At 43.2% G+C, this 26077-nt stretch overlaps 2 protein-coding genes across 2 annotated transcripts; one reads left to right on the top strand and one right to left on the bottom strand.

Moving 5' to 3' along the window:
- Positions 1-7238: 7238 nt before the first annotated feature.
- prdx6 (peroxiredoxin 6) lies at positions 7239-15084 on the bottom strand. The gene is made up of 5 exons (XM_083911503.1): positions 14909-15084; positions 11592-11748; positions 9908-10051; positions 9246-9392; positions 7239-7577 (listed from the first exon to the last, which is right to left on the bottom strand). Exons 1-5 carry the CDS (start codon positions 14998-15000, stop codon positions 7452-7454), a joined length of 666 nt encoding a protein of 221 aa, XP_083767629.1. The 5' UTR covers positions 15001-15084; the 3' UTR covers positions 7239-7451.
- Positions 15085-16280: 1196 nt separating this feature from the next.
- Positions 16281-25259, top strand: plpp6 (phospholipid phosphatase 6). The gene is made up of 2 exons (XM_083940178.1): positions 16281-16909; positions 20957-25259. The coding sequence occupies exons 1-2, from the start codon at positions 16417-16419 to the stop codon at positions 21322-21324; spliced, it is 861 nt and encodes a 286-aa protein (XP_083796304.1). The 5' UTR covers positions 16281-16416; the 3' UTR covers positions 21325-25259.
- Positions 25260-26077: the final 818 nt, after the last annotated feature.

The following is a 26077-nucleotide window of genomic DNA, read 5'->3' as shown; positions in this document are numbered from 1 at the left end:
GCTCAACTGTGTGTGTGTGTGTGCTCACATGACATGACCCGGGGTGTGAGAGCCAGGAAAGCCAGACTGGTTTCATTATGCTCCAAACTAGCCCATTATGGTTAAGGAAAATCATCCAAACCCTAAACAGTTGCTATGGTAACGGCATGTCACCTCTCTTTTTTTCAGCCTCCCTCCCTCTCTTGCACTCACTGTCTCTCTCTGTGTCTCTCTCTCTCACCTCCGCGCCCTCCACCCATTCTTTGCCCCCTCCTCCTCCTCCTCCACTCTCCCCACCACATCATACTCAACACGCATAAATGCACAAACTGCCACGCACACAAGCCTCGCACACAGATAGATGAACGTGGCACTCGCTCTTTGTCTTCCCCCAGCGGCGAGTTTCACAGCCGCTGCCCTCTCACACCGACTGCCCTCTGCTTAAAGAAAAATAAACCAGTGGAAAAGAACACAGAGGGAGAAAGAAACTGGGGTTTTGAATTGTAGGGTCTCGATCTGTTTTCCTTTCTGCTTTATTTTGTTCAAAGGTTTGTGCTCCACACAAGTTTTTGGCCCCTTTCCTGTAAAGCCACGTTCTCAGCGTCGGGGCTAACATCACGAGGAGTAACTGAATAAGATCCTGTTGATGCTCTGCTTTTACCAAGTCAACATGATTGTTATTACTGGGAGGATTCGGTTCCAGCTTGGATACTGAAAATGGAGCTTTGAGTCAAATTAATTTTCCATGATCATTAAATCATCATTCAAATTGTAGCGGAGATCGAAAGGTTTCCAGTGATACGAACTCAACAGACTTTGACTGCCAGTAGATTTCTCTTTAAATGAATAATGCAGGCTCTTCGCTCAGCGTAAACATCGTGTAGATTCAATGAAGAGCTGGAACAAGCTGGTACAGAATATATGTGACGCTGTCAGTCACTGTGAAACAAGATTATTTTACAACCAACTGAGAGTTAGATAAGACATTTGACACCACCATCTCTCTCTCTAAAGACTCATTTATGCTCTACGTTAGATACGCATACAGATACAGATGGAGCCTTCTCTCCGTACTTTGCATACATTTCATCCGTATTTCTGCACGTATCCTCAAGCTTGCAGATACATACTGATCATAGACTGTATAAAAAATGGATTAGCATACCTGTCGAGGCCCGTTCGCTCAACCTGATCCAATTGTCCTTGCCTATGGGAGTCGCCATCTTGTCAGACTTTGACTCCGCCTCATTTCCTCTTACCAAAAAAGGGCACGTATGTGACGTTGGGGGGAGGGAGATACTTCCATCTGGCTGACGTAAACATCCAAGGAAAAGTGAGGGGCAGCGGCTAGCTGTCACTCAAGAGGCCACGCCCCTAGTTATTCATAAACTTTAACCTCCAATGAAATAAAAATGAGCCTGGTACAAAAAAATTCACCGCCCTCAGTGTTGTCATGGAGAAATGACCTAAACAAACAGACTAGAATGTTTTTTTGTACCAGGCCTTAAATCGGTTTAATTATGCTCTAGTGGCCACTCGGAGAACTGCAATTTTTGGCACCTCCGTAATGGATCAACCAAGAAATCACTGTGGTGGGGGCTGGATACCAATACGGACCAAACATTGCAGTATCACCAGAAATTGCGGGGGTAAAATACCGTGAATAGCAGGAGCGAGCAAGTTATCAAAAGCCCTGACGGACATCCTAAAATACTGAAAGCTACGTTCATTGTCTTCTCTCATCTGTAAAACCAATGTCTTGAACCCTCTGTCCACAGTCCGCATGCCTCCTTCTAAACAGATACAGCATCGTTATCCCCTCCATCGCCGCCATTGTTGTTGTCATGAACGTTGTTTTTTTTCAGACTTTATTGGAGTAACATTTTAATCTGAACGACGCCCTCTAGAGGATGTTTTGCTCAACATTCATTCCAATGTAAAGGACGCATGAAAGCATGAGGGCAGTGGCGGTTAGCACGTTGATAACATACACCTCTATTTACGCACAACATGGAAGCATAAATGAGCCTTAATGCTACAGTCAGCAGCTGGTTAGCTTAGCTTAGCATAAAGACTGGAAACAGAGGGAAACAACCAGCCTGACTAGCACCTCCCAGGACTTTTAAAGCTCACTAATTGACATGTATAAAAACAAGTTGTTGTTTTATGGTGGTTTACATGCTGGACAATTTCTAGGCTGGGTGGAGTGACTTTCTCGAGTCAAAACAAACACATATAACACATTAATTAGTGAGCTTTAAGGGGGCTCATGTTTGTGGTGAAAGGTGAACTGCGCTGCGGGAAAACATCATTTTAACAGGAGGGAAACACACTTCAACTGCAACACCTGTTCTGAAGAAACAAGTCTGAACTGGACAGAAAGTCAGCTACACCGGCAACTAATGCGAAAGGACTCATCAAGTTGAAGCAGCCCACCAGTCTCAGAGCAGCTTAGCCTATGTATTTTAAAAACTGAAGAAATGAATGTGAACTACTGTATTTTATTTTTTGGGTTCAGACTTCAAAATGATGAACTATGAACTAGTTCACTTTAAGCTGTGTGAACTGAGCTCTGAGCTAGCTCTTAGCAAGTGTGAACTTTACCCATTTCGTTTCCCCATTTCCAGTCTTTTTTGCTAAGCTAAGCTAACGTCTGCAGCTAGCTGTGGCTAATTGTCTGCTAGCTGCATAACTGACAGTCAAAAGAGTGGCGTCTCATCTAACTCTCAGCGAGAAAGTAAGTAAGGTAAAGGGTTAAAGTGTAAAATATCCCATGAGAATATAGAGTGTGTAGCTGTAGGAACCTAAAATACACACACACACACACACACATGCTGAAAAGATTATTAATGACTTAAAGTGGTCTAGTAGGGCTGCGCTTTGTGGCAGGTCTGGTGGTCTGGGATCCTTATTGGGTTGTGTTTGATGTCTCCTCTTAATGGCAAAGTCCCCTGTGTTATGATTGCACACATACATACACACACACACATACACACACACACATACACACACATAGAGGAACACTTTATTATGTGAACAGCCATTTGCCTTGTCGCCATGATAAAGCTCTTGGCGCTCTATTGAGGTTGTTTTAAAGCCCAGACACCCTTAGCTATTACTCAGGTGATATGCCAGCGGCTGGTGATCAATGTGTCTCTAATAGAGAGAACGGGGGGAGAGGAAAAAGCGAGAGAAAGACAGCGATATTGATAGAGAGAGATAAAGATAAGCACAGAGAGTGATTGCACTTTTACCTTCTCATCCATCACCCTGTTCGTAGAGCACTAACTGGCCCTAACCTGCTCTGCAGTAATAGCCTGTCTAGATGCTGTATTTACGAGGTGCCATCGAAACAATGGCATTTATCTAAGCACTCGGATCATACACTTTCATCACTTTTATCATTATGTCTTCGCCTCCGTGTGCAGGTGTGTGTGTGCTCGTTGACCCGTGCTTTAGCAGGAGTGAGGAAAGCTCAAGGAGGGTGTCGAATGCGAGGCGGTTAATGCTCCTTAAAGTTCAGCCAAATCCTGAGGTCAGCACGCAAGTTTTCTGTTTGTCTGTCTGACCTTCAATCTGTCTTATCTCAGTCGTACACGGTAGGTTGGTGCACAGAAACCCCCACAGGTTTTTGCAGGAGTTTCAGATTGTAACCACCGTGAATCGTGAGGGGGATTCAAAAAGCACCACGACTGAGGAAGAAACAAAAGAGAAGAGCCTCGCAGTGTTTTGTCTGTGCCTGGGAAAGGGAAGCTGAAGAAGCAGAAACTTTGATAAGCGGGGTTGAGTGAAATGGGGGAGGTGCTCGTGTGTGTGTGTGTGTGTGTGTGTGTGTGTGTGTGTGTTTGTGTGTGTGTGGGAGATGTGGGGAGGGTGAGAGTGCCAGGCGATGTAGGAGGGAGAGAAAGAGAGGGCGCGTCTGGAAAGCATCAAGCCATAGCTCAACATGTGCCAGTACATGGTGCATGTGTGTGTGTTTTGTAGCTCCTCTGGTCTCTGGCTTGTTAACCCGCAGGTCACGGGCAGCTTCGATGCCTGGCACACAGCATGGGAATAATGACCTCTTCCATAGCAAGCACATGCTTATGAATAAACACTCACACACACACAGAAACATACATACTGAGTGTGTGTGTTCATGGCATTTTTATGCTGCTCCCTTTCTACGTGAAACGGTCTGCAACGCCTTTGAAGGATTAATTTGACATTTTGGGAAATATGCCTTTTCGCTTTCTGTTATCTTTGGACAGAGTCGGGCCAGCTGTTTCCCCCGCTTTCTAGTCCTTATGCTAAGCTAAGCTAACCGTCTGTTGGCTGTAGCTTCATAGTTAGTGTACAAACGTGAGAGTGGTGACGATCTTCTCATCTAACGCTTGAGAATTTCCCAAAATGTAAACTATTGCTCTAAAATGTCCCACATTGTAAAAAGTAAGATTTCCATGTTTTTATTAAATTATAAAACAGGTCGAGGTGCCATGTAAATACTGTGAAAGTATCAAAACGCACATATTTAGAAACTGTGCCTTTAAATGAACCGTCAGGACTTTTGTACAGTTGTGATGTCGCATCAGAAAGTGCCGCTACAGTGCCGTTACAGTCATTCCCCGGCTGCAGTGACGGTGCAAAGCTGCCAAGAGCGAGGATGCAGAAGATCAATCAGAGCGTGTTCGTGAGGGGGTCTGAAAGAGACGGGCGCTTTAGACAGAGAGTGAATGCAGGTTTATTCAGACAGGCAGGATGAGAAAAAGAATGTGTTTTTTTTTAACATTAAAACATGTAGAAACCCCAAACACAACCTGAAAAGGAGCATAATACGGGTCCTTTAAGTCTCTGAATCTCCATAGAGCTTGTTTTTTACTGGTACGGATCCTCTCCTGGTTATCACTTAAGCCTGGTGCATCTGGGAGGAAAACATCGAGATAAGTTCGGTGCAAGGCCATTGTGTTTTGTTTTTTTAGAGCTGTGTGTGTGTGCGTGTGCGTGTGCGTGTGCGTGTGCGTGTGCGTGTGCGTGTGTGTGTGTGTGTGTGTGTGTCGTGCTAGAGAACAGTAGAAAGAGAGAGCGAGAGATCAGCAGCTGGTGTGTTGTGTTTTGCCCTGAGAGACCTGGCCCGGGCTGGTGTTGTATTACATATACTCGTGTTGCTGAGGTGAGGTTGGGTGAGGTGGGGTGAGGTGGGGTGAGGTTGGGTGAGTTGGCTCGATAGCCATGAAGTGAAGGGTGGCAGATTGAACAGGAGGGGGGAGGAGAGGGGTTGGTACTGTGCAAGAAGGCCTGTATCTGACACCCAAAGCGCTCTTCATGCTCTGGCACTGGCTATTGTAGTCTGGAATTTGAGAAATGCATTTGATCAGTACGGTGTGTCTGTGTGGGTGTTATTTTGGACAACTCCTAGGGACAAAACAGCCACCAGAGAAGGGGAGAGAGGAGGAGGAGAGGAGACGGAGGGCAAGGGTTACCTGGTGAATACTTGTACTTTTGTTTGTGGAGAAAAGTGGGCCCTTTCTGTGTCGTCACAGCTCTGCAAAGATAAGAAACAATATGTAAAAACAAAATATAGCACTGTTTCTGTAACCTTTATGCGGTAATTCTGATAAGTGAACAACTGATTAAAAAGAGAAAAAAGAAGAACATTCCAGTTCACATTGTGTGGATGACAGGAGTGAAAAGGAGGAGGGCCCAAAGATATTTTATACGGCTCTGCACACTCTGCCCCCCCCCCCCCTCCCCCTCCTCACTCAAAGGGAATCCCATCTTTTCTCTTTGACCTCGACATTCCTCAGATGCAGAGTGAATGCAAGGTCAGTGTGTGTGTGTGTGTGTGTGTGTGTGTGTGTGTGTGTGTGTGTGTGTGTGTGTGTGTGTGTGTGTGTGTGTGTGTGTGTGTGTGTGTGTGTGTGTGTGTGTGTGTGTGTGTGTGTGTGTGTGTGTGTGTGTGTGAGAGAGAGAGAGAGAGAGAGATCAGTATTCACCTTCTACTACTTCAAGTAATTAATACGATCCTCAGCCATGCAGTTTGGAGGGTTGAATAACTCAAAGAAGAAACCTACACCTCAGCTCAGTCCTGGCTTCAGCATCTTACACACAGCTGAGGCCGACCTTCTGAGATGCGTTTACTGCCGCTGAAGGAGCGTCCATTCCCTCCTTCGTCTTCAGACATGTGAAGCGTTATAGTTTTCCTGTAGCTACACATGATTCTGCGGAGTTGCATTTGTTAATCTTAAAATTGCATGCTTGACCTTATGTCTCTGTTATACCCTGTTCCTGTTGGGTTGTTCAAGCGATCAAGGACATAAAAAATTGAGCATAACTTTTCATGTTATTATATGAACCATGAAGATATGTTGCACACAGTTAGGTAGTTTAGTCCACTGACTCTCAACCTCAGCATTTGGCTCATGATAAATCTGAGGGGATGAAAAACAAAGTTCTCACTCACAAGTTTGATTTCAAATATCAACATTTACTCTGATATTTTTGTGAAGTAATGATATTTGTATCTGTTTGGGCCCCAAATAGTTGATTAAATGAACCCATATGTTAAACTGTAGAGGGGAAATGTGAGTGCAGATGGAATCAGTTGCTACAGTTGAGTAGTGGAGTAAAAAAGTATCCTCTGAAATTGAAGTAGAAGTAAAGTGCCGCTTAAAGTACCTTAAAATGAAGAATGATACTTTACTACTGAGTGAATGTACTTACTCCATCACCATGTTCCCTGTGGCTGTGCAGCTGGAAAGTTTCATCTGGAGAATGGCATTTAAAAAGCCTCGACGTGAAGCACAGAAAAAAAAACACAACAATCAATTTTCAAAGACTAATCTACGGTACATTAAGACGGCAGGGGCATTAGCCTGAAATGCTGAGTTGGCAAAATGATATCAAATACAGGGTAAAAGGGGAGAACGCTTTGTAAACCTCACCGTGTACTTTGAGAAACATCGCTCCAAGCAGATAAACTTGATGTGGCCGGTCCTCTTTTTAATTAACGGAAATGGAAACAAACTAGTCATTTCACTACATGTGGTACCACTCCCCATCCCTGCAATTGTTTAGAACGGATCGGTGCTTTCACCCTAATTGCTGTCAGGGTATACCATCTGTGGGTCGATCATTGTGTGCACACACTGCCCCCTGTTGATGTAAGATTGTACTGCAGCATGAAGATGTTTCAAGTTCAGGTTTTAGGAGGACACCTAGTGGAACAGTAAGTCACAGCAGGGGATGGTAAACAGCATGAAAAGATTGAGACAGTCAGGACATGTGTGAAAAATGTGTTTATTGAAGGAAACAAGGCACTGGAAAATGACACCAAGCACCAACAATGAATCCCGTTTCATTCCCGTGCACGTTTGCACTAATCACCAAACCAGATATGTGCAGCTCTGTCAGTACTAAATGTAAATTATCACCCGAGGATTTCCATTTTTCTAAAGAGCGGTAAACAAGAGAAGGATGTAGTGCCAAGTGTCTCTTCAGGGCTGAGTGTAGCGCAGGTATTTCTTCCCAGAAGGCATCTCTTTCGTGGTCACGCCGTTGGGGAAGAGAGCGGCAGCCTCGGCCTCAGAGAGTGAAGGAATGACCATGACTTTGTCACCAAGCTGAAAGAGACAGGACAACAACAAAAGGTTTAGGAGCAGGGTCTAGTTTTGTTTACAGTCCCTGTGATGGTAATCATGCAGCAGCCTCATACGGCTCCTGTGTCATGTGGCTTTTGGTCAAGGAATGCACTTACAGCTTCTAATGATATCCGCTTTTCTTATTTATTAAGTTGGAAAGCTCTTGTAACTTTTCATAGAAGTGTCTGCTAAATGAACATAATGTAAAAACCTAGATTTTTTCCTGTATGTGGATCATCACTGATGTGGACTTAAGCGTCTGTAGGACTCTTTTCAATCTGTTTTTCATATCGTTCTGTGGAGAGAAGCGGGAGGATGAAACTGTACTGATACTGTAACCAAATTATTGGAGGCGGCCCATGTGTACTTGGCTTTGACTCCCTTTCACTTCATCCAACAGCGCAAAAGTGTTTGAAACAAAGAGAAGAGAGAGAGAGAGAGAGAGAGAGAGAGAGAGAGAGAGAGAGAGAGAGAGAGAGAGAGAGAGAGAGAGAGAGAGAGAGAGAGAGAGAGAGAGAGAGAGAGAGAGAGAGAGAGAGAGAGAGAGAGAGAGAGAGAGAGAGAGAGAGAGAGAGAGAGAGAGAGAGAGAGAGAGAGAGAGAGAGAGAGAGAGAGAGAGAGAGAGAGAGAGATGCAAACAGGAGAGGAAAGGCAGGAGTAACTACAGAAACTAAAGGAATAGAATACATTTTAGGAAATATCAAACAAATCTTCATCCCCTCGATGTAGTTTATATAAAGGTTTGCAGATTTCTTCGGAGGTGTCTTTATAGAACCTATCACTGTTTTCTGCATGAATCGCAGGCTGTCGTCATTCACTATTCTTACATACACCTGCAAAAGGTTCATGCACTTTAACCTGTATGTAATCCGCATATTTATTACTGAGATTACAAGCAAAGGAAATCAGGCGAGTAGTAAACCAAAAATGAACCTCTTGTTCCTCCATTCACACTATCACTCACAATGGCAGCGAGCTACCACACAAGGTGCCTTTTTCTAAGTCGTTTTGGTGCCTAAACTTGCGTTCGCGGTCACGTACCGGTTGCCGCTCCACAGCGTTAATAAAATATTTTGGAAGATATCATACGAATCATTGTGAATACGGTTTCCTAAAACCGCATACGAACCTGTGGATGCGACGTATTGAGAATCTCTTTTTTTCTCTGTTCCTTTAAATTTAAAGCCCCATCTGACTGGAAAAACCTGCCTAGCTCAATCACCTCCTTTCATTTCTTTAGGGCCTCTCTATTCACTTATCTTCAAACTGCTCTTGCTTCTAATAAAACTTGAAATAATGCATCTCCAATGTTGATGCATGTTGACATGCATAAAGCTTTATAAATGTATGGGTATGTGCACAATTATTTACTGTATGCATTTTGGTTTATGGATGTTTATGGATTTTCAGGGTTGTCAGTGGGTTTGGAGCTGCTATTGTCTGTGAATGTGTGTATTTGTATACATCATTTCTTGGTATATTTGTGTTAAGGACCGCCCATGAAAACAAAAATGGTAAATCTCAAGGGGTTAACCTTCGATTTAATGTCTCTGTATATGCTACCGCTCTTATATCTGAACACTAAACATGAAGCTGGAGAGGGAAAAACACAGATAGCTTAATTTAGCACTGTTAAGAAACACAGTTTACCTTCCAGTCGACAGGTGTGGCGACCTTCTTCTGCGCGGTGAGCTGCAGAGAGTCGATCACTCGGAGAATCTCGTCGAAGTTCCTCCCTGTGGTGGCGGGGTAGAGGATGGACAGCTTCAGCTTCTTGTCTGGGCCGATCACAAACACCTAAAGGGGGTCAAGACGTCACAGGGTCAACATAACACACACATACTATATTTCTCTTTTGTTTTGTAATATGGTGATAAATACATCTGCAAAACCATTTACCTATAAAGAGAAGCTCTCACTTGCCAAAAATGTCATTTAAACCATTTACATGTACAGACGCAGGTGACGTGAGAGTGATTTAAGGAGCTGTGTGCCACATGAGGATTGAACATTAGGCTCCAAGAGACATGTTTGGATGTATTTTCTTTTTTGTGACATTTCAAAGCTTTGCTTAATGTTCGCTTATTTGATTGGCACACGAATGAAATGATGTGGTAGTCCGCTGCAACTAAACCTGAGGATAAAACATCAAAAGCGTTCACAGGCAAAAAAAAACGTCAGGGCACGACAGGACAGGTTTTTCTGCAAAAGACAAATTGCACCGGCATTTGACATCTGTTCATTTTGGATCATGGTGCAGTCTTGGCCTTTGTTGATGTAAAACAAAATATGTCTCTTATATGGTTTCTTACACAGCGAGCGGTGAGGGGCATCCCATCCTTGTCTAACTCGTCCGGGTCCAGCATGCCCAGCTGGACGGACAGCTCCCTCTTGTCATCGGCGATGATGGGGAATGGCAGAGAGCTTTCAGCCGCGCTGTTGAACGCCATCACGTCCTGTGCAGAGGGAAGGGACACGCTCAGCCTTTACACCTTTGTTAATGTGCGTATAATCATCATCCTAAGATAATCATTCTCTCCGTCACTGCTGTACAGGTTGGGTGAGTGACCAGAGACCGTTCATCTTTAACTCTACGTCTAAGAAAATACTGTTGCCTTTCAGTGGTAATAAAAATCTGTGAGTGCAAACAGAGAAACTATAATGTGGTGTTTTACTTTTCTTTACAGGGGAGCAGGTGATGCTGACTTGACGCCTGACCAATCAACACTGGACCAATCACTTTCCTTCCTGAGGAGGCGTTGCCGTGTTTGGGGGTAGGGATTAACCTTAAATTATTTTATTTGGTGCTGCAAAGATTAATCGATTAGTCGTCAACTATTTCGATAATTGATCAGTTTGAGTATTTTTTTTTTTGAGAAAAATGTCAAAATCTTCTTAGATGTGAATATTTTCTGCTTTCTTTATTCCTCTATGACATTTAACTAATATCTGACTGACTAATATCTGAGTTGTGGCCAAATAAGACATTTCAGGACGTCATCTTGGGCTTTGGAAATGTTGACCGACATTAACATTTGATTGACAGAACAACCAACAGATGAGTCAATGATGAAATTGAATACAATAATTGTTAGTTGAAGCCCTAACTTTGCCCCTAATAAATGAATTAAATTCATTAAATAAATACATTGTTAGATTTATTATATATTCATTTATTAATTAAATATGATAAAACAAATAATACATTTCACTTAAATCATTAATTCAATGCTAAACATTAAATCAGATTAAATTGTATTTTTTAAATATTTAAAAAGATGGATGTGTTTTTAAAAATCTATAAAAATCGAATTAAATTAGAGTAATCAATTCCAATCTAACTAAAGTAAAACTGACAGATAGATGATTATTTAATGAACAAACATATGTGGACCTGAAGAAAGCACTTTTAGTTTGAGGAATAATTTATAAGAACACACAGCTGATCTATATTTTAAGTTCATCAACACTGCTAACTGCATTTTTCCTGTGTCCGTGTAGTGGAGACTTATAAAAAATCATGTTTCTAGATTTTTTCCATTTGAATTGATGATTTAATAAGTGAATTACCTGCGGTGCATGGCCTCCAGACTTACTTCCTCCAGACCTACTTTAGTGCTGAGACACTTTGTGAACAGAAACTCCCCAAGTCAGACCTGACACACCCTTTATTCTTAGGAGTTCCCTCTAACTCTGCCAGCTAGAAGCTACTTTTATCCCTATGATTGTGAATGAAAAGAGCCCCTGGACATTTAAAGGAAGAGACACTGAATGAGTTTGGTTTTGGTCAAAATGAGAGGACTTTGAATCCAGATTACAGGACAGTGAGCAGTGACTTATGACACAGCTGGCTTACGGTCTCCAGACAGTAAACCACATGCAAGCATTAAGATGTAATGCAATCGAGGTATGTGATCGTTGCCCTCCTTTCACCTCTAACACACCGCAATTTAAAAAAGGTAGAGGGAAGGTATACGGTGTATGTGCGTCCCCAACCTTGCTCCAGTTGCGGTGGTCTTCAACACCGTCAATGGACAAGGCGATCATCTTCACATCTCGTTTCTTGAACTCGTCGCTGAGCTTCGCAGCGCGGGCGAGCTCGGTGGTGCAGACGGGAGTGAAGTCCTTTGGGTGGGAGAACAGGATGCCCCATCTAAGGAGAACACAGACGTGAAGCAGTGAGGTCAAAACACGCGCACCCAGATTCAGAGACAGTTGTTTTCCACATACAAGAAATAACTCTAACCACTGTAATCCACCCATGCCGCTACGCACCTGCACTTTACCTGTTTAGGCACAATATAGTTAAAGTAGTCTACTTTAGTTTTTTCATCTTTACATTTTTGCTCAATGTGTGTTTTTACATCTGTGTGTGGTTGTAAGTCTGCACCGTAAGTGGCTTTTTTACATTCCGTTGTATGTACATACAATGACGACAAAGTAAATTCTGATTCGGATCATTTTCTGGCTCAGAAACCTCAGCGAGAAAAACTTCAAATTAGGTCACTGTCATCCAATAATCCTGCACCATCCAATGATACCTTGGTTTGAAACGAGCATATCGACAAGACGTGACATCACAACCGTACAGAGGTCCTGACGCCTCATTAAGAGACACATTTTCTGAATATGAAGAGCTCTTTTCCAAAACGAGATAAATGCCAAAGTTCGTCATGCCTCTTTGCTGTATACAGAAGCTTTTCACTGCTTCATCAGTGTTTCTGCCAAATCTCTATATCTCCTTGTTTAAAATGGTCTCAAGATGCAGTTCCTTTCCAAACCGCGACCAGCGCCAAACCTATTTTTAGCCTAACTGCGATACGTCCTCTCGACCAATCAGAATTCAGTGAGCGTTCTATGTGATCCAACATGGCGGCGCTCTGAAGCGGGAGGGTTTTTTGTGTCGTCCGTCCGTTCAACATGTTCAGACTGAGCCATAAAAACCATTTTGACAAGATAAATTGAATATTAACCAAATGTGTGGGTCTGGGTAAAAAATGTAATTTTCCTGAAAACTATTAAAATGGATTTATAGCGTTTTGGAAAAGAGCTCCTCACATGGTTGTGTGCATTTCCCTGTGGACTGATTGTTTGATACGTAAATAACCGTATATATAAAACATCTCAACCTGCTTTTAAAAAAACACATTGAAATCTCACTTTTTCCAAAATGGGACCTTTAAGACTGACCTTGGATAGAGCTCGGAGTTTAAGGGGCAGCCATGTTAAATATTTTCTAGGCACGAGTTCAAGTAACCGAAGGTCAAACTTGCACAGAGAGAAATATTTGCTTCCATGCCCCTGAGTATTTAATGCACATTACATAACACATACACACTTGTTCTAGGACATTAGGGACAGTCTAGAATTTAAGAGGAGGCAAAAAGACGGATAGGAGTGAGAGCACAAGGACAAACTGTGGGAACAGAAGAGGAAGAAATGGCTGTAAAAAAAAGAAAAGAAAGAAAGACAGAACACTGAGTCTCAGTAGAGGAAATTCCAGCCACAGATTGATGCAACAGGTGTCTGTGGATCTGGCAGACTGAAGCTCAAAACATTAAATCCAGCTGCGTACTGAAATGCACAAGTAGGAGTGTGAAGGGCGAAGCGGACGTGACTGAGCTTTCCGGCAAAAACATCGCCCGGGGATCGTTGAGCTCATTAAATAGGATAATTCACTCTTGAATCATAAGCCTGTGAATGTTCTCATGTGTCCAGGTCGTCGTTCCCCTCAAAGCACAGTCAGTCAAAAGCAACTGGACTTGGTTATTTGTCTAGGAAGACGTTTTACCTCTCATCCAAGAGGCTTCATCAGTTCATGTACGCATCTGACCAGGCTGGGACTCTTGAATCATGTGACTTTTCTGCCTTACATGAGTGTGTTGCATCACACGGCACAGGCTAGAGGCAACTGGAAAGCGCTGCTTCTCGAACGCATTGTGATCACCACCTGATTATGGGATGACCGGAAGCCCCGGTTAAATTGGGACAGTCCCAATCCTTTGAAGCGGAACAAACCATGCACTGACACAGTTTCACAGAGGAATGTGTTGATTTAGACACCAGCAACAAGTAGAAAACAACTAATAATCAGATGTTTTTGCAGCAAAACTTTGAGCTTTAAATGTGTATTAAAACAACACAAACCAAACATGGGGTATTCTTATCTTAGTGATATATTATAACAGTCACAGTCCATCAGTTAGTCCCACTAATTAAAAAAGTGAGTCATTGTGCAGTTACTGTATTTGGCGTGTTGCCTTATATTGCCCAGTGTTTAGTATCAGCAGGTTATTGTCTGTTGGGAAAGTAGGGCAGTGTTGCAACATCATATCTGCTCCTCCACGATGTGCACAACCTTCATGATAGGCAAGGCACGTTTATCTGTATAGCACAATTCAATTTAACAAGGTAATTCAAAGTGCTTTATATAAAACATAATACGGCTTACCTGCATCCACAACAGGCTGCAGGTGTGTTTGGTTGTAAGGCATGCAACATTGTTCTGTGCTGAACCTAATGGGGCTGGATATTAAAGGGTGTGAAAGCACTGTGGCACAGTTCCAAGTCCCCACAAACACACACACACACATACACAATGCAGGCCTTGTCCTGGCTGTGCTCACTCCCCCCCTGACTAATTGGTGAGAGAAAATGACTGAAACACACATTATTGCTCTCCTTTTTTCCTGCAGCTAGGACAGCTCTGCACTGAGCCATTTAAAAAACACACTCATCGTTAAATTCTTTCACATTTACGGAATATTACAGGGCTGCCCAACCCTGCTCCTGGAGGGCCACTGTCCTGCATGTTTTAGGTTTCTCTCTGCTCTAACACACTTAAATCTAACAATTATCAAACCTGTGACGAGCTTCAGCTGCTTGATAACGAGCACATCATTAGATTCAGGTGTGCTGGAGCAAAGAGGAACAGAAAACATGCAGGACAGAGGCCCTCCAGGAGCAGGGTTGGGCAGACCTGGTGTATTATCATACTCTCTCATCCGGCAGAGTCATGCTTGTGTAACCGTGCCTGTGTCAGCCAGCAGGTGCCGCAGGACGGTCACGGTGGGAGCACGGTCGGTCAAGTGATGCAGTGTGTCAGATCTCTATAGGATCACGAGCCTTTGAACTCAAAATGAATCCTTACCCTGATCAGTGTTTGAGCGTCTCAACCTGGCTCGACAGACCCGCACGCACCCCCCCGCATGCCTCAATAAAATGTCACACTGTTGCAGGGATAATTCAAAAACTGTGAATAAAACACGCATCGGTTACAATGTATGACTCTGCTGGGGAGCCTGCGCACTTACGAGCTGCCCAGGAACTCGTGGAACTTGATCCGGCCGATGGTGGTGTCGGCCTCGAAGTTTGGGAACTCGTCCCCCAGCAGAAGCGCAGGCATGTTGGGCTCTTCTCTGCAGCTCACACGCAACAGAAGGGACGAGGGACGACCTGTCTATGGTTCCTGTAGTGGTGGTGGTGGTTATCAGAGCACATGAATGGACCCGGATAGGGGCGGGATTAACTTCTGTGACGTGTTTGTTTTTAAAAAAAACTTTATTGAACAATTGTATATAATAAATGTGATCCACATAAAAAATGGAAAGAAAGAGGAAAATAAATTAATATGGGGGATAAATACATTTCAGTATAACGTTTAGAATAATATGAATCATCTACAAATAAAGACTTTGATAGTTTTAATACTTTTAGAATAATAATAAGAATAATTCATTTTATTTATCCCGCAAGGGAAATTCAATTGTTTCACTCTGTTATTATTAATCATGTTACACACACACAGGTCCAAAATACACACATGCACAGACAGGACCTATATACATGCAATTAATGGAGAGATGTCAGAGCGAGGGGGCTGCCAATGGATCAGTGCTTGCTCAACAGCACCTCGGCAGTGCCCAGGAGATGAACAGGCACCTCTCCAGCCACCAGTCCACGCTCCATTCATGGTCCACACAGAGACTCGAACCGGCGACCCTCCGGTTCCCAGCCGAGTCTCCTATGGACTGAGAGACTTTAGATAATTCTGGTATTGAATTGTGAAAGTAATGACATCCGGTATAGATTTTGTTACTTTACATCTGTGAAAATAAGATTTAGCATATAAAATCATTTTATAGTATATGCCTCGTGTTCAAAATACAAAAAAATACATTTCTACATTAAATTCTGATTTTACAATTAATTTTGCAAAATACACATTGTGACATTCGCGTACAAAAAATAGCAGACTGTGAACAATTACAGAATAAATGTGTCAAATATTCTGGTTTATTGTTGCAAAAATTACATTTTTTTTAACATCGTTGAATTTAGAAAAATATAGATTTGTAGGATATATGAAATTACATAATCTTTGATGTGTACTTCCTTTATCTGTCATCAATACCTTTTTAAAAGTATTTTTGCATTTATGTGACGTGGTTATTTTAACAGAAGAGTCTTTTTTTAAGCAACTGTATTTAAACATTGACATTAACACATTAAAAGCAGAAAAGCAAAACATGTTTTCAATATATATATATATAAGCAAACAGACATATTTACAGATATACAAAAAAATAACTGATCAATTAACAAAATCATTATTACATTAATTTCTAGAAAAAACACAATTTCCCAGGTGGCTTTGCGGTAGAGACAACAAAGATGGCGATTCGGTTCCGTGTGTTCAGGACGTGATGTGAATCGAAACAGAAGAACCTAAACAAGCGACAACGGGGACTTCACTGCGGACTATCTACCGGCACCGTTACACCACACCTCACCGTCTCCGTCGGCGCATTAACCGATAAAAATGCCGTCTCCTAAAGCTAAAAACCCCGTTCGCAGCGGTGGGAGCCCGGTGCTCGGCGGCTCCAACGGCCGCTACGAGTTCATGTCTCTGACGAAGCCGCTGAACCGGTCCCCGCCGCCGCACCTCCTCCAGCGGCAGGGCTCGGACACGACCACCGCCCGCCTCCGAGCCTCGGAGAGCCCGACTCGGCGCCGGGGCTCCAGCTCCTCCACGGGCTCGGCGAGCGGTCAGGGGCCGCCAGAAGAGGACGGTATTCGGCTCAACCCCTCCTTCGTCCGGGTAGCGCTGAGCTCCCTGCTCGCCATCGACCTGTGGATGTCCAAGTCTCTGGGGGTGTGCGCCTGCGAGGACTCCTCCTGGGGCAGCGTGCGCCCCTTAATGAAGCTGATAGAGATATCGGGACACGGCATCCCCTGGCTGGCTGGCACCGCCTACTGTCTGTACAAGAGCGACAGTGCTGCAGGACAAGAAGTCATGCTCAACCTGCTCATGGGTAAAACACTCTTCTATCAATAAACACAGGGAAATCTTTATTTATGCCTCTGCAGACCTGATGCACACGGGTTTCTAGTTGGGCCTGACTGATATGGGCTTTTTGAGACCGATACCAATACCGATTTTAGAGTCGGGGATTCACAGATTACCGGTATGGCTGCCAATATAGTACATTTTTAATCTGGAATGAAAATAGACCTTTGCTCCAGTACCTTTCAAAGTTATAATTCCTAAGATTTTCATCTATTTGATTGTCTTTAAGTTACTATGTTAAGGTCCTATGTAGGGGTGTAACGGTACACTAAAGTCACGGTTCATCACGTACCTCGGTTTTAAGTCACGGTACGGTACGGTTCATAGTTAAGGGGGGAAATGAAAAAACTGCTTGGTTGTCAGAACAAACATATGTAAGTTTTATTAGTAAACAATTAGACACAACAGTTACACACAAATAAAAATATATAACAAATCTAAAAGAGATACTGCTGCAACTCTCCGATAAATAAAATACGTTGTAAATAATTGAAACTGCAGCACTAACTTAGGTTATGGCCCGTTCTGATAGGGGTTGTGGAAATAGTGTTGGGAGCTTGGTTTTCACAGCATCGGGGAAAGTAACACAGACTCTCAGGGCGCACTCACACTGTCCGTCCGTACCGTGCCCCGTGCTTTAGGGTCCTTGTCCCCCCTCCAGGCCCGTTTGTACTCACACTACCTGGGCCTCGGCGAATGCTTCTTGCTGCCTATATGTCATCACGCCGTAACACGTCACACGCATTGATTGACATCATCGCAATATGCGCTTTGTTTACGAATCTTTCCATAGGCCTCAGAGTTTTTGTGCGTCTTGTCGACTGTTTTTGAATCTTTTCATCGACCAAATCTGCAGTAAACACTCCACCTCCGCATCACACCAATGAACCTTTCACCGCCATTGTTTTAAATGTCCGTGCATGGTCTGTCCTTCTTTTTATCTATGTCCAGACAGGCGCACATAAAATGACGTCAGAACCGCCGTAGGCCTGGTGCTCGTGCTCATAAGCCCACCTCTCCAAAACGTTCCGTGGACGGCAAGCGTGCCGCGCCTAGACGCGGTACGGTTGCACTCACACTGGTCAAATGAACTAGACTTTAGCCGTGAAACATGCTTGGGCACTTTACGGATGGACAGTGTGAGTGCGACCTCACTCTCCAGCTGCTACTGCACACCCATTCTGCGCACGTGCGAGCCGAGCCAAGCCGGAGGCTAAACGATCCGGACAGAACTGCAACTTCAAGTTTTAAGTTCAACACCGCAAAACAAGACTGTACATTCGCCATTTTAACGCTACTTAAGCCATTTCTGCAGACAACGGTCCACCTCTGTACCCGCCCAGAAGTGCTTGTACTTTGACGGTTCGGTACAAATACATGTATCGTTACACCCCTAGTCCTATCATGAGGTCCTAGGGGCTCGCCTGCAGTTACATCTTACCACCAAAGCGACCGCAAGAAACAGCGTCCCTCAATACTTACGGATTACAACTTTAGATGTTTTTATTCATTATTATTGTTAGATTATTATAGAGACTGAGAAATAAAGACTTTCTTTAATCCCGATAACATATTTCTCTTTAAATCTCTGGTTTGTCAGTGAAATGTGTGAACTACAGTGCAGACTCTCTACAATGACAGCTGATCAATATGAGCACGTCTGGTGCAGGTTGGATGGTGATCAGCGGGTTTGCTTTACATACGTCATCGTCACTGCGCTGCATTTTATTAACACTCCTGCTGCCTCACCGTCGCACAAGACTTCATTCATAGCACACAGACTGATTTTTTGCTAGCACGTGTTACTCACAGTGCCTCTACTTTTACTAAGTTTAAAAGCTTTAGGTCCATGCATCTCCAGATAGAACGCAGCGGTAGCGAGAGCAGACTGCCGAGTGTGCAAAGCCCCCAAAGAGAGACGAGGAGAGAAATGAGCCTGACCGTACAGCAAATCCTCTCGCACTGAGCTGATATGAAAGGAGCGCACATGAATTCGATTAATGAATCATTCAGCATCTTTCTGGGGCGGGCCATCCCTTCAAGGCAAAAGTAGGGGAAACACTGCATGCGATGTTTTCCATTGTCAGCCAGTTCTAGCAATGAACCCTGAGAAATTAAAAAAATAAAACAAATAGCTAAATATACTTCTAACCCTTCATCGCAGACCATTAAAATAACGAATAACTAAAATTAAAAAGCTGTACGACACCGTTTCTAAATCACCCCAAGCATCATTTTCCTCTATTATTCATTAATTCATTCATCTTCAACCACTTGTCCCTGTCGGGGTCGCAGGGGGGGCTGGAGCCAATCCCAGCGGACATCGGGCGTGAGGCGGGGTACACCCTGGACAGGACGCCAGTCTATCACAGGGCACATAGAGACAGACAGAGACAGACAACCATTCACACCTACGGGCAATTTAGAGTCATCAATCCTCTATTATATGTTTATTAAAAGAAAGCACTTTTACTGATAGCAGTGGTGTAGTGGTAGATGATGAGGTGGGTGTAAAAGGTAGTGATGTGGGAACATATTCCAATGGCTTTTTGGCTAAAGATGGGTATCCTGTAAACTGCCAGACCCTCAACTGCACCACAGCTGATATATTTGGGATAGGTCAATATTGGCTCCTATTATGGGCCAACAAATTTATTGAACCGGCTTTAGCTTCTACAAGATACTACTGAACCTGCCTGAGTGCCCTATTTGTGTCACTCACACCCCCCTGCTTCTCCCTATTATGCGCACCTCTTCAGGTAATACCACCTCCCACACCTGTCCTCCACCAGTGCTGGCAGGATCACACATGAACATGTAGTTAAATCTGTCCTGAATCCACCTCTGTCTGCATTTGCTGTAACCTGCTCCAAATAGCCTGGAGGCTGTCTGACTGACTCTTTATGAAACCGCGAGAATGAAATGTATACAACGATGAAGGGATGAGCTCGGGTTCAAGATTTTGAGGAAGGCAAGGCGTGGACCAGTGCGAGCTCCATCAGAATAAAAACAGGTCACACAGCTCTTCTCCTGCACGCCACGCTTTACTGAAACATACCCAAATTAAGTGTAACAAAGAGTTAAAAGGTCAACTTATAAAGGAAACAGCAGGCTGCAGTTAAAGGTCTGAGCCAGCTGCCCACTCAAATTTTAAAAACAGCAGTTATTTATTGTTGAGTAGTTAGAAATAATGAATAAAAAGTACCCTTGCATATTAATTTTTGCTGTAATCCTTTCATTGAAATCCCAGCAGCAGATGGCTCAATGCCACCCGACTGTTGCATTCATTTTACAGCACTGCAGCCCTGGAGAACATAAAGCAGCTGCTAGTAAAACATCTTTTTATATGCGCGTACAATGCCCAAGTGAAGGGCAGACCTTATAAATTTAAGATGCATATATAAGCTGATGTCTTTGGCTGCACAGAGTTGTCCGTACATACATGCTGTTCTTGTGAACACGATCTAAGGAACCCCTTGAAATTTGACCCAAACGTCCACTTGGACTCAAGGATGATGATTTTGGAGGTCGGGTCAAGATCACTGGGAACTCATTATGTTCTGCAAAATACGCTTTTCTATCCCCTTATTCAACGCCACACCCCAGCAACAGATGCAGAGACATTTGGTCAGATTGTGAACTTGTGACACTAATCTTCAAACTGTGATTGTATAGTCTATATCTAAGTGGACAGTTTGGCTGTAAACTGCAGCTTGACCAGTTGGTGGAGTCAAACAACCGCAAGACACCAATGTTTGCCCTTCACCACTGATCACGTTTTAAAGGCTAGTTCTGATTTGTTTACATCATCATGACAGAAACGTATCTATGTGCTGATATCATTTTGCATATCAACATTTCTGTTGTTGTATTCTTTAAATCACATATGCTATTGTGGTTTCAGTACTGTATATCCTCTGTTTGTGTCTCTTGATATTTAATTGAAGTCTCATATTTGTTAGATTGTGGTCACATTTCTGTATGAACATGTCTTCCCCTTCATCCCCTCCAGGCCTACTGTTGGACCTGGTCCTGGTTGCCATCGTTAAGGCGGTGGTGCGTCGGCGTCGACCAGCGCACAACCGCATGGACATGTTTGCGACCTTTTCCGTGGACCGCTACTCCTTCCCGTCGGGCCACGCCACCCGTGCCGCCATGTGTGGCCGTTTCCTGCTGGCTCACCTCGTGCTGGCTGCCCCGCTGCGGGTCCTGGTCCTGCTGTGGGCCAGCCTGGTGGGGCTGAGCCGAGTGATGCTGAGCAGGCACAACGTGACTGATGTGATGTTTGGGTTCTGGATGGGCTATTGGCAATATAACCTTGTGGAGATGTTGTGGCTCTCACCTCAAACCCTGCAAGGCCTGCTGGGACAGTTAGCCTAAAAAGGATTGAAGGAGAAGGAGACATGGTGGGGTCAGATGTGCCAGAGCACCTTCACACCTGTTGTCTTTTAGACTGATGTACAAGAGAAATGGTCTTGTGACTAGAGAAGAGAGCTCTATCAAACAGCTTTGCCCTGCTGTGTCTGAGGCTGTGTTTTCAGCCCTCACCTGTCTACCCTGCCTGTAATAAATAGAATAGACCAGGAGAAACACATTTGTTCAGATTACCTCCTCACTCCCCCTACTGGTCTGATTCACTGGAAATTATTTAAACTGTGAGTATGCTTTAAATCATTCACTATGCTTTTCTTGGTAAGAGAGTGTTTATTTCAAAGTCTGATCTTCACACTTGAGGAGCTGACTTTGATTTTACGCTGCAGAGAGGTTCAATTATTAATGTGAATCTGTGCCTTTGGCAAAATAATGCCAATAGCCCTTTGCATCGACCAAGCTTGAAGAAGCAAACAGTAATAAGTAGTGATCAATTATTAAATACTGTAATATAAAAGTACGTGGTAAATCAGCGGGAATGTATCCTACGCTGTTCTTCTAACAAACCCTGTTGAATCTCTTGTCTAGAAGGTCGAAGAGTCCAGTAGCAACTGCAGTTACCTATCCAGATATCTAACAGACAATGTCCTGTCCTCACCTCAACCAACCTCTTTCTACTTTTGAGGACAGCTTCTAAGAGCTGATATTGAAGCCAGCCATGTGATTTCCCCAGCAGTTTAGAGTTTATTCTCCTCTTCACAGACCTTATACCTGAATTTGTGGGTTTAAGGACAGAAATCATCATTTTTCAACACATGTTATTCAAATTTAAAAGAAGTGTGTGGGGACTCTCTTCTCTAGGCACTGCTAGTTTCTAATGGGGTGATTAGGCTGAAGAGTGACTACACTGAACACTACATTTGTCAGTAAGAGGAAGGAAAGCTACACTCTGAATGCACCTGAGTCGTAGGTTGTCGGGCGATGCATATTATATTTTTACATCTTCATTGTAATGAATGTTTAGTCCATTTACTAAACATATACTGCTCAACTGAAGAAAAAGGGAATCACAAATTTGCTGTTTTACTGAGAAATTAAATTAAATTTACCGTACATGGATACGTCTTCTCAGTCACGGCTCAAAACTAAGCCCTTTACGACATTACACGAGCAAATAGTTCCAGCTTTTTTGGCATCATGCCATGAATCTGAACCTTTTATGAAGTGTGGAACAAGGTGCGACTGAGCTCTACCTACGCCAAGGGGAGGGAGGTGTGTGTACATACCTGAAATGTATTGAATTCAAGTTTACACAGGATCACTGGCTCTGACCGAGGATGACATTAGTTAAGGTCAAGATGCCACCTGTTAAATAAAAGTCCAATCCGATTTAGAAGGACTGAAACTTTTTAAACGCATTATTTATTTAGGGAATAATTCTGAATCTCAGATCGCACCTGATTTGAAAACTTGACTTGTAGCGGTTAGATGAAGATATGTGGGTGACTAAGAAACATTTATTAGAGGCACTAAAATAATACTCAATGGATCCATTCAGCTATTTCTCATCTATGCTCCTGAAATGAGAGCTTCTGCACTGTGAAAATACGACAAAACACACCGTCTCTGCGAGCACTGTCATCACTCTAGTCTCACAGGCTAGTTTGAACTGTTCATTCAATAAGTTAGACATTTTGAAATGAATTGTAACAGAATGTGTAACTAAAATGCACGTCATTTCTCATCAGCGCCACGGCATCACGTAGTTTTACTTTGGCATCGAGTGACGATGTCTTAACTGTTTAATCTGTTGTGCAATTACCTGGGGTGCTGCCAGCGTCCATGGATCAATGACCACAGTTTGAAGGTGGTGTAACCTACTACGTGATTGGAATGAATGAAGTGAGTGGATGCATACAGGGGGCCTTGCTATATCACATTTAAGTGTAACTTCTACGCTTCATATCTCAGTTTTGTAAAAATGTATGTGAATGTAAAGGCCATTCTTGCCATAGTTTCATAGTTGCCATAGCTATTTTGAGCTTTTCCCATGTGTCTTCATTATGTTTTAATAATGTCAGTTAAATATTTGCAGAGGCAATAATCTGTAACGGGATTAACAGCCAGATGTTGCTGTTGCAGATCCTCCTATGGTTAAAGGGATAGTTCAGATTTTTTGAAGTGGGGTTGTATGAGGTGCTTATCCATAGTCACGACCCCAGTTTGGAAAAAAACGGCACAGAGGCTAAGCAATGTATTGCTGTGGACAGGGCCAGCACCTAAATGTGTTTCAGCCACCTAAAAGAAGCCCCTCAGAAAAAGTATTCAGTATCAGCGTAAAGTGTAATTGATATTTTGAATATTTTTACCACTTTATCTTGCGTCTGGAAGCCCCTTTCCGACAGCAAACAGAAACTGTCAGATTTAATCTATGCTCTCTTCAAAGCCACCAGACTCCTTCGGACAAAAGCGTTTTGACTTTTACACAGGAGTTTCTGCAAAGATATTAAAAAAATAGTGTACACTTTAAAAGAGTTGTAGGTTCCTAAAGGCTGTGCCCCGCATCCACAGCATTACTTCTATCTATTTCTTAGCTTTCGTGTAGGTTCTCCTTCCTGTTTCTCCAATTGACACTGACTACGGATAAGTACCTCACACAACCCCACTTCAGAAAACCAGATAATCCTGACACGCGTTTACCTACTGACTGTCTGACCGCGAGGGTGTATTTTGGGCACATTCAGTTTCTCAGCATGTTTGATGATTAATCCCACTCACTAGGGACTGAATTGCCTTAATATTAAACCTTGAATGACGCCAGTGGTCAAGATGTTGTAACACAGATGAGTGTTTGACGTTAGCGCTGCCACAGAGGCTGTTGACCCAGAACCTCCGTATGCCCTTTTTGGGGCACAGCATGTGGAAAGACATGGTTAACTGAGCGCAGCTGTGACTTGTATTGGCAGATGACCTGTCATTTCAGCTACCTTTTTTTGCTAATGCAGCAAAACATGAAATCGGGAGATTAGCCTACATAGACATAAAAGCTGTCTTTATTGTCTTATAAGTGTCATGTAGCCGTTGAGCAGAATTGATCATGCTTTTCCAAAACAGCCAAATAGGGAAAGTAAGTGTTCTGCATGTGTGAGTGCTCCTGATCCATTCATTCACCACGCGCGTACATCTCCCCGCTGACTTCAGCTGCTGTGTTGCGGTGGACACGACCGCTGTGTCAGGGGGAAGCAGATCATTAAATAAGTTGCATAACAGCTGGCTCCATCTCACCCAGTGTACACACACATCTTGGCACTGCCAGAAACCAGAAAAACCAAACTCTACTTTCTATGTTGAAATTTAACAGCCCGTCCCCTGGCTTGTAGGTGCCCCGCTACAGACCTTCATTGACCTCTTCCATGCATCAACTGACCAATGGTCTTCCCAGTGTGAGCGATAAGATGACCAGTTAGCACGTTGGTAGCTTCCATTCCTTTTTTTTTATTTTATTAGCCTCCTGTCGCAAATCAAAATATGCTGGATAGTGAACTTGGTGACCAAATGATTTATAGGATTGTTTTGTTTCTGTTTTTACATGTTGATATTGCAATGATGCAGACACCTATGATAAAATAAAAGTGAATCGTAGTGATTACAGAATAGATTTTTCACATTCCATAGGTCGCCTGTTTACTTCACCACCGTAAAGAAAGATGCATTTAGTTTGTTTATTCAGCTCTCACAGGTTGTCGGCAATGTCCCATCTGTTCTTGCACACAGTGGAACAGCTCCAGCATATTTCACTGCACTCAGTTTTGCCTGCTTTATACTCTAAATGATATTGTGTGTTTCCTGTATAGAGCTTATTGTTAATGTATATAAATATGCCTGTATGGTCACGTGATTACACTGTGTTTTGAATGTGCTGCTCAATATTCCCTGAGAGGTTATTCCTGAACGGTTTGATTGTAATGATTTTTCAATAAACGGGGAACGAATTTGAAACTTTTGTCTAGATGTGTGAAAACCTAACTGTCTGTATTTCTGCATTAAATGTGATCAGATCTTTTTTTAGTCCTAAAAATAGAGGAAAACAAGTAATAAAAACATACTTGTGAATTCATTTATTAATCAAAATTGAACATTAACAACAATAAATGTCTTCTTCCAGGATTATTAGTCCATTTAAAGGGGTAATTGGAGTCAGTTGTTTCAATCAATGAGAAGCCAACCAGGTGTGAGTTTAACTGTCCCTGCCCTGTGCCTGGATGTAATCTCCATGATGCCCCCCCACAGGTGTCTAAAGAGCCAGAACAAAGCTGAAAGTGTTGCCATCTTGGCAGCGTTTGACAGTCTCCTGTGACGGCATCCACCTGTCTCTTAAGGCAGCATGCACTTAATTGTGCATAACCTTAAGCCTTTATATAATTGGAATGGGTGAGTTATACACAAAGGTGTAAATCTGGCGCCAGGTCGTACCCATATCCACAGCAGGTCTCCAAGGTGAACAGCCTCTGGCATGTTAGATCAAGCACCTAAAGTACGGTTGTTATGACCAGGGAAACGATCTAAAGACACTGGGGCCCTGTTTACACATACAACGTTATTTTTAAAAACCGAAACATTTCTCTGCGTTTGTGCCCTTTTCTTACATGCAAACGGAGAATTCGCCTCTGGAAACGATTCTGTTTAAAGACTCCAGGCTCCAGAGTGGAAAAAGACTATTTGCATGTAAACAGAGAAAAACAGAGTTTCCGGCAGCCGACGT

Source organism: Echiichthys vipera (assembly GCF_963691815.1).
Source record: "Echiichthys vipera genome assembly, chromosome: 3".
Classification (NCBI taxonomy): domain Eukaryota; kingdom Metazoa; phylum Chordata; class Actinopteri; order Perciformes; family Trachinidae; genus Echiichthys; species Echiichthys vipera.
The sequence above is the reverse complement of the archived record's forward strand: the minus strand, read 5'-3'. Positions and strand labels throughout refer to the sequence as shown.

Bases quoted from the DNA above. Each gene is read 5' to 3' on its own strand.
- prdx6 (XM_083911503.1), bottom strand. From the start codon at position 15,000: ATGCCTGCGCTTCTGCTGGGGGACGAGTTCCCAAACTTCGAGGCCGAC. The intron at 11,749-14,908 runs GTAAGTGCGCAG...TGTTCTCCTTAG, and splicing joins CACGAGTTCCTGGGCAGCTC to ATGGGGCATCCTGTTCTCCC. The intron at 10,052-11,591 runs GTTGGGGACGCA...CCCTCTGCACAG, and splicing joins ACCACCGCAACTGGAGCAAG to GACGTGATGGCGTTCAACAG.
- plpp6 (XM_083940178.1), top strand. From the start codon at position 16,417: ATGCCGTCTCCTAAAGCTAAAAACCCCGTTCGCAGCGGTGGGAGCCCG. The intron at 16,910-20,956 runs GTAAAACACTCT...CATCCCCTCCAG, and splicing joins CATGCTCAACCTGCTCATGG to GCCTACTGTTGGACCTGGTC.